The sequence below is a fragment of the Pyxicephalus adspersus genome, chromosome 8, assembly GCF_032062135.1.
Source record: "Pyxicephalus adspersus chromosome 8, UCB_Pads_2.0, whole genome shotgun sequence".
NCBI classification, from domain to species: domain Eukaryota; kingdom Metazoa; phylum Chordata; class Amphibia; order Anura; family Pyxicephalidae; genus Pyxicephalus; species Pyxicephalus adspersus.
In genome coordinates, this window is record NC_092865.1 from 20,489,861 (window position 1) to 20,499,169 (window position 9,309).

Consider the following 9,309-nt stretch of genomic DNA (forward strand, 5'->3'; position numbering starts at 1 on the left):
TCAAATCAAAATAGTAATTTAATAGTCATTTTCCACTGTAGGTTTGAATCAAATTGGCTGCTATGAGTTTTCTGAAAGAAATAGGTTTATAAATAAGGCATTGAATGCCTAAAATGCTTTAGGGCAGATAAGGTGATTGATTTTTCTATATTATATTAGCTGAAAAATAATAAGAAGAAACCGGCTTAATGTATATACAAAAGGAAATTACAACGTATCTGTGTAGGGTCTAATGCAGATACTTTGTTCAGACAGCAAAATGCATAGCTGATGACATCCAGTAGGTCAATATGTGATTCAGTATTTGTATTGCTTCTAGCTAAATAACAGAATCCAGCACTTGATCTTCTAATGTTGCATGGGTTAAGAGAACAAAGCAAACCCATTAATCACCTTTCATTTTTGTAAATAACCTTCAAATGTGCTAAAATCAAAAATGCATTGTAAGCAACATTAGCTATATGCCTAAAAACAACCAAAAATATTTTCTTTTCTACAGGTAAACTATTAATTTAAGGGGCTATTCTATACTCAGGGTGGGCCTACAAGTCCTGTCACTTTAAAAAACTACCTTTCCATCATGTATTATTTAAGACAGGTGGATGGGCTGCCACCTTGATTTAAAGGCCCCAATATAGGTAACTTCTGCTCAATGGGATAAGGGGGTACAAAAAGTAAAATCATCTACTTGGTCTCTAACCTTGACATGGCTTCCTCTTTCAACTGTACCAATTGTTATAAATATTTATTGTGAAACTTGTTAAAATTTTTCTTTTAGAAATTCTAGCTATATTGACAATATGCTGATCCACAAGCTTTATTAGGTTTTGAGTCCTGTACCTAAAACAAGTATGATGATTAGGAGTTTTAATTTTACTGTTTTATTTCTTGTTCTGTGCCATTCATTGCCTTAGAACGAATTGGGATCAGCCAATCGACTAGCAATAGCAGTCATATTTTTCTCAATGAATGTTTTCATGATCACATGATCAAGTTAACAAGGTATTTGTTTGTATGGCAGGAATAATAATAATGGCATATGTGTTGTTTACAAAATGCACTGGGAGTAAAGTAGTTATTTGAAAAAAAATTTTTAATGACTTGTGTGAAAGGTAACTAATGCATGGATAATGATGACTATGGTAGCAAATAGCTAGCATAATACATTCTCCTTCACAAGACTCACAATCCAGCCTCCTCCATCGGTGGTCATGTCACAGAAAACAGGCACACCCAGGCTCTGATCACCATTGATATAAATGGTGTATACTCCACTTTGATTGTCTCCATTTATTAAATGTTGTGCACAATCCTGGGGATAGGCAAACACTCTTCCACCTGAAAAGAATAGAGACAATAAACAGTCGTAAAGCAAGTCAATGGGCACAATTACCCCTTAAATGATCTCTAGCTCTCCCATTTTAGAAATAAAAACTTCTTTTGACGAGATTGTCAATTTAGCTATGCTGAAATGTGTCTTAGACGTTCAAAGACTTAATTATTATAACTGAAATGAACATTGATAGATTATTATAATTATTCCCCTGTTGCATGTCAGTGTAATAGGCAGAAAACAGAACAGAAGAATAAGAAGTCTTAGATTTTTATCAAATTATTAATTGGGCTATAAGTTATGCAATTTGTAAGCTTTTGGATAGCCAACAGAACATATGTTTTCTTTATTTGCTGTGTCTTCCATTTTTTCTTTAACTGATGTGCTGGCATCTTGCCTCTATATACTGAATGTTAAAAAGTGACTTTTTCCAATGAACCAATTTTTACCTACTAGCGTTTGCATGGAATAGCAGACACTTTTTAGGTGTCTGCAAGAGACATCAGTTTCTTCACAATGAGTTGAACTAACCAAGTTCTGGGGTACTAATATTTTGAAAATATTAAATCCGGCCTATGTTATTTGCAAACAACTGCAGATATCTGCCATTTATTCAATAGCAAATGTAAGGAGAGTCAATAAAGCATTGAATGTGTCTACATTTCTCTCTGGATACACTGTTATATCAGCTGCAATCACTGGGAAAGCTAGTATTGTGTAGGTAGGATCTCAGGTAGACCAGGTACGAGGAGGCATGGCCGAATCAGTACACCATGCCATTACATGAATTTTTCTTTTCTTGTTGGTTGTCCAGAACTTTGAATTCTGTTGGAATTTCGAACATATCTGTAGACTATACATATAATAAGTTGATCTTCACATGAAAATCTAAAACAAAAAAGGAATAATCTTATACATTCACAATGATATACTTCTAATTTCATTTCATTTGGTGTGCAGAAAAAGACTAATAATAGAAGCCAAAGTAAATAATATGATAATAGAAAGTGAGCGTAGTCTTTCCCATCAGCCTGCATTCATTTTCCAGAAGTCATTTTTTACCAGTTAACCTGAGAATGACTGTGGAGCTGATTAACTGCATGCTGCTTAGCTGTCCTTAGGGAATGTCCCTCACAACAGAGATGACAGCTCTGTAGTACAAGCATATGTTGGAGGAATGATGAATTCCCTGTGTCATTGAGGAACGCTGACCTGTAGTGAAGACTGTGTGAGTGACAGCACTTCGTTCTCCATCCAGTACTGATAGTAAAGTGACATTGTATTCTGTACTCTCAAGCAGACCCTCCAGGCGAATCCATGTGTCCTCTGCATCCACAATGAGTTCCTAACAGGCAGGGAGATAAATGTTATCATGAAGTGCATATTCACCAAATAAACTAAATCTAGCCTGTTAAACCATGGTCCTGACTTCTGAATGATCTGGAACATAGAATAATAAATGATATAAGTAAAAGGACTATTAAAGACAGTGATGCTAGCCACTCTAACATGATTTTGTAAAGCTTTCATTGAAACTTTATCTGAAGTAACACCATGTACTGTATGGTATTTAAAGACTGACAAGTGGGGTTATTTTAAAACTATTGTATGGTTATTGCACACACATAAATGTAAAAAACAATTGTACATGATGCTCCTTGTGGTAAACAGTGAATAATCATATATGTAAAAGTGTACATATTGGGCCTGATTTATTAAAGCTCTCCATGACAAGAGAAGATACATTTTCACGGATGAACCTGGGTGATCCAGCAAACATGGATCCTAAAATCATTTCCAATTATTTGGCAAATGTTTTAATTCATCGACCAAATCCATTTAAGCTTTAACCCTGGTTAACCCATGATAGTCTATCTTCTCCAGTCTTGGAGAGCTTTAATACATCAGGCCCACTGTTATAGCTCCCACTTAAGAAGCAATGGAGCACATATACAATTTACTGAATAACATAATTTTCTTTAAATAAAATTTGTTTTATTTTTGATATGTATTATTTCCTATTTTTTAAAGCTCGACTAGAATTCTGCCTGTCTGTCTCTGAGTAGAGCCAAGTTAAGGCCAGCATTCCTCCAGTTCTTTTGGATACTGTGGGAGAACTAATATAGTTTTATGATTTTTATGTAGTAAGTTTGGATAGAAGCAGTGCTTAGATCTGATTGAACTTTCATTAAGCGCAGGGTTCAGTAAACTCTTATTGTCCTGATGAACATTATTTATTACTTATTATTAATAATACAACTAGAAATGTTTTGCCCCCTATTGGCATTCTGCATTTAGGCCATAATACTGTGATAGGCTGTCCTATACATAGTCATGAAAAAATGTCAGTACACCAAATAGAAATGTTTTTTTTACATATTTAGACTAGGAAATATTGAATATTTTTAAGCAGTGCCTACAGGGTTATATAGATAAAAGAATTAAACATAACATTGACATGATGTATTCATTCTCTTAATGTAAAATAATGAATACAGATCGGTCACATTTAAAAAGTAAGCACCTTTCTCCATTTACAATCACTTTAAATAAAAAGAAAACCTCAGATAAGTAGAGTCTTATGTTCTCTATTACCATATGTAGTGTCATAATGTCAAGATAAAAAGCTTTCTAAAGCCCTCAGAAAAAAATTGTGGATAAATCTAACAATGTAAGAAAAATATGCAAGTAATTATTATTATTATTATTATTATTATTAATATTAACAAACGGTATATATATGGTACCAACATATTACGCAGCGCTGTGCATTAAATATGCAAATGACAGACAGACACAGACAGTGTCACAGGAGGAGGATGCAGAATTAAAATGACAATTTGTCCAGGGATGCCTAGCCCAGCAAATGCAACCCAAGGGTTGATCAAGATTCAAACAATGCCATAAAAAAAAACCTGAGTACAGTTCGCTCTTGAATAAGCAAAGACCAGACGATCTGGAAAAATGCGTTGTGGATAGATATGTCAAAGATTAAGTTATTTAACTACAAAAACAGTAGGTAAATTTGGTTCAAAGTGAATATTTCAGGAAAAGCACCTCATATTGAACTGTAAAAAAATATTTAGAAATGTTCTAGTTTTGGATTGGTTTGCTGCTTTCAGGGTTTGGGCAGCTTACTGTCTTGGGTTAAGTTACCAAAGGAGCTTAGGCTGTTCACTTAGCAACCAAAACTATTATTCTCTAAGGGAGAATTCACTTAACTTGGTGAATGTGGTGAAAATTTACTTTGCAATGAAATGTAATATATTTTATATTTGTTTGTACATGGTTGGATAATTGAAGTCAGCAGACCTGCACACCATTCACTTATTTAATGATTTATGAAATCAACCTCATTAAATGTATGTATTCTGTATTAGACCAAATGTGCTTAATGAGAATGTGAGTCCATCCATCCTTCTATATAAGGAATGGCCCAAAATCAAGAAATGGAGGATAAGGAACAGACCTAGCCAGAACCCTATTTTTAATTCCATTAAAATATTTAAGACTAATTTATACCTGGCAGTGGCAGAAACCCACAACCTTCTTGCAGCTGAATGAGTTCTTCCATGAGTGGTCAGAAATGTTATCAAATATCAAAATACCAGTTTCCTGAGGACGTACTTATTTTTTTTTACATTGCTTTAAATATTATTGTTCATCGGTTTGCCAAAAATGAGCAGGCATGCTTTGAATGCATGGCATAACTAGAGTGGCGTTGCAACAGAGAGGGTGACACCCAACCTGGACTGCCCATGTATGTTCACTGCCTTCACTCACCAATGTGGTCTACATTATTATTCTTCCTAGTCATTACAGAGGTGCCCATTCAGATAAACCAGTAAAACATTCCACCCCTGTTGTGTGTATACAGTATATGTAGCTGTGTAGTGTGTGTGTGAATATGTGGACACAGGTATGTGTAATGTGCAATGTGTGTGTCAGTATAAACTCCGTGTATGCAGTGTAATGTGAATGGTGGTACTGCTGTGTAACAATAATAAGGTGATGGTGGTGAATCAAAGGGGGTGTTGTGCACTGAGCTGTTTATACTTTTATAGTTTATACTTCTTCTGGCTCCTGTACTCTATACTTTACATACACCTGACCCCAGACTTTTGTATGTTACATAGACATTGCATTGTTTGTGTTATGCACTCTTGACCTAGAATGGAGTAGGCTCAGCTTTTATTTAACCATACTGTTTTAAGCCCATCTTACAGTATGTGCAGCTTGACAACACCAATCATTTACCACACTTTGGGAGACACCAACTCCTATGATGCTTACGTCTGTTTACCAAAGATGCTTTAAAGCCCCATTTTATACTGCCCTCTGTCTATAGTGGTGCTTTTTAGAAGAACTCAAATATCTTAGGTAAGGTAATTGTAATAGTGCAATGTACTGTATGCTTACATCCAACTTATCCTCTGAATGTGCTACAATGAAATCCAGCTGTAACTGCTTTGTTGACAGGATCTATTTGTCTGCAGTCTCAGCACATTCTCTAGCTTACATATGGAATCCACCTATTCTGCTCAAACAGTGGACAAGGGCCAGGTATTACACAGCCACAGACTAGTTTTTACAGTAGCATATAAAGAGAAAGATGTGCACAAGTATGAATAATACTAATAAACTTGCTTCTATGAAAACTTTATATTAAAACGTATTCAAGATCTTTAATGAGTCTCTCAGTTTGCAAATATTGGGCTTTGTAAGGTGATCCACAGTCGCACCAATTTATAAGTCTATGCCCAGAAAAATGAAAATAGGTTTCAGGTTAGAATCTTAGCTAGGACATTATGGAGTTTGCAGAACATTATGGAGTTTGCAGGTTCTCTCCGTGTTTGCATGGGTTTCCTCCCCGTACTCTGGTTTCCTCCCACATTCCAAAAACATGCAGTTAGGTTAAATGGCTTCCCCCCAAATTGACCTTAGACTGTATTAGAGATTAACACACATAAATGCATTAACATATGACTACGGTAGGGACATTAGATTGTGAGCCCCTTTGAGGGACAGCTAGTGACAAGACTATGAACTTTGGAAAGCGCTGGGTAATATGTTGGTGCTACATAAATGCTGTGTAATAATAATAATATGAAAGCAGAATTTAGAAAACAGGAGTGAATATACAGAAGAACTCATTATGTACAAAAAATTCCACTACTGAGGGAACAAGCTGGCTTATACATATTGAGTCCCTCTTAGCAGACAGAATTGGTACCATTTACCATTTATTTATGACAGTGAATGTTTATCTTGTGCTCCTGCTCTAACAAATTGTCTGTAGGCCTATACTAATGATGCACATCCCTTGCAGTCACATCTTTGGCTTTCTGTGTTGCTGTATTAACATTTTAGTCATCTGCCTTATAAACCTACACAAACCTGAAATAATTTGTATGCGTATACATTGAGCAGTAGAACAGGACTAATTATAAACAAAAATAAACACAAGAACACAATGCAAGCTTTAGGGTCTTAGAGACATCATGTGCATTCACAAAACATAAATTAAAAAGAAAAAAAAAGTTACAACCTACAAACATTATAGAACAATGATTTAAAAATAAATCAGGTTGGCAATTGCTACTATCTAAATGAAAAAAGATAAGTTTCAGCAGAATAAAAAAAACCTAAATAAATAGCCCCGTCATGTTGGTAAAAAATTGAGATGAATATCAGAGATTACAGCCAATTGTCCCTTCCTGCATAAGGACTGCACCCCTATGTACCCCATTGACAACTGTTACCTCTACAGCTATGTTAAGTTTAGAATTCATAGCTTCTACCAGAACAGACATCAAAAGTTGATTACAGTTAGGGATGAGCGAGGGAGAATAATAAAATTCAATCTTGCGGCAAATCGGGCCTTTCTCGCTTACCGAAAATGTAAGCGAGAACAGCCTTCTGATTCGCCGAACAGGAGGAGTTCCAGGGCTGCATCATGCAGCCCTGAAAATTCTCTGAGATCCCCAGGCACTAGAGGTTATTTTACCTCTAGTGCCCCAAGGATCCCACACTCTTCTCAATGAATGCAGCCACAGCGGCAATCATTGAGAAGATTCCCAGCACAGGAGAACCTCCTAACATTGTAATATAAGTATCTCTTACAAATGATACATTTGTATCTCTGACTGAGATTGAACAAACAGGAGGATTCCCAGGGCTGAATGCACCTCTGGGAATCCTCCTGTTTTAATTTCCTCTTCCGATGGTTTTGCGAAATCGGTTTGCCGAAATTTTGCAGAACCATTGGAAGTTTGAGGAAATTTTCATGAGAATGGCAGAGGCATTCTTGCACATCCCTAATTACAGGTACCTGTATGTTAACATAGATATAATGCACATGTTCATATGTACTTAAAAACATGGTTAGAGATGCCACAAAGTAAGTGGCAATGCCTTAACCTTATACGTGTTGTAAAGGCTACAGGGACCTCTTCCATGCTTGTATGAGTCTATTGTATGAAAGGAGAGATGGTAAGCACTCCCCTTGGCAAGGATTGAAGAGGTCCCAGTGGCCTTTACAACACATGTAAGGTTAAGGCATTGTGGCATCTCTAACCATATTTTTGAGTACATATGAACATGTGGGTTATATTTATGTATTACCATAAAGTACTGTGTTTTTATAGAGTGTTTAAATAAAAATGTGTTATAGGAATTATTGACAAATATAGTGTAAATGTGTGCCCTAAAAAGTCCCTAGGTTCTGTAAGAGGTTTTTGGAGACAATCCTTCACATTGGGCATTACCTGGGGAGTGTCTGTATGGGGCAGGGTAATGGGACATTTTGATGTTTTTTAGGACATTATGTACAGTGCCCTGCTAGTCTCTCCCACCAGCCATGATCCCTCTGCCTGTTCACAGCAGCAAAGATGCAGTGATGTACATTAAGTCACTGGGTTTCAAAATGGAATATATTATAAAAATGCCAACCTTTTTTTTAAATAACTCATTAGCATAGTGGTTAAGGGGTAAAGGACGAGCCAGAAAAAGATAAGCATAAAAAAAACTGCAGCTTTAACTTTATAATCACACCTTTCAGAGGTACTGATAAGCATGGTGTATTTTTTTTTACAAGTTGTGCCTTATACAGGTTTGATGTATATGAAAACCAGTATGTAGTATTTATGTACCCCTCATTTTAAAAAATAGATTTCAACCCAGCTGATCACAGCTGATCATATACTCTAACTGTGCTATAATTTGTTCCAACCCAGTCACTGTAATTTTTCATGAACAACGGAAATGTGGAGAAAATAAAAAAAGGCATGCAATATAAAAAGAAACTAATATACTTAATAGGAAACAATATAACTATTAATCCCTTTAAACAGAACACAAATTTATTTTGCAAAAGTTGCCCTTTAGGGCCATGTCACACGGGCAATTTATTCACAGATTTATCACCACTTCTCACCACACATCATTAATTCCTGCGGTTTGTCATCTAGAACGCTGGAACTAGTAGCTAAACAAATAGAAGTTAATAAAGAGGGATTGTCACTGGTGATCTTGTCACCAACATGCAACAAATGATTCTTAGGGACTGTAATATTATGAAAATGAGTAATGGTGTTGGAAAAGAAAAAGATGTTTGGTGCCTAATTCCTTATCACTAAAATGACCTAAACATTCAATAGGTATATGTTAGATTTAATTGTCTCCACTCACCATTAAATAGTTGCTTAAATGTTAAAGCATCCTAAACATTATCCTGCCACAACCTCTGTCTGAGTAGAGAATGGAGAATAACATGGAGACAGGTGTTAGATGACATCACAGCTGCAAGATAGATGGCTGCAGCAAAGATTGGCTGGATTACACAGCAGGAACTTGTGAATTGGTTTAATGGGGATTCAATTTAGGCAGAATACTTTGCAGTCTAAACAAGCTAGTTAAAGGGGGACTGTACCTTTTACTATGTATTAAACAATATATAAATTCCAGAACTGTTACTT

General features: G+C 35.8%; 1 protein-coding gene and 2 pseudogenes across 3 annotated transcripts in view; 1 reads left to right on the forward strand and 2 right to left on the reverse strand.

Moving 5' to 3' along the window:
- The window catches only part of TNR (tenascin R), a 304,192-nt gene that overhangs the window by 11,821 nt on the left and 283,062 nt on the right, over positions 1 to 9,309 (reverse strand). For all 3 annotated transcript variants that reach the window (XM_072419731.1, XM_072419729.1, XM_072419730.1), the window contains 2 exons: positions 2,546 to 2,678; positions 1,187 to 1,338 (listed from right to left, as the gene is read on the reverse strand). In XM_072419731.1, the coding sequence (XP_072275832.1) occupies positions 1,187 to 1,338; positions 2,546 to 2,678 (285 nt within the window). The remainder of the gene's footprint in view (positions 1 to 1,186; positions 1,339 to 2,545; positions 2,679 to 9,309) is intronic.
- LOC140337553 (U6atac minor spliceosomal RNA) lies at positions 7,706 to 7,797 on the reverse strand (annotated as a pseudogene).
- LOC140337551 (U6atac minor spliceosomal RNA) lies at positions 7,804 to 7,921 on the forward strand (annotated as a pseudogene).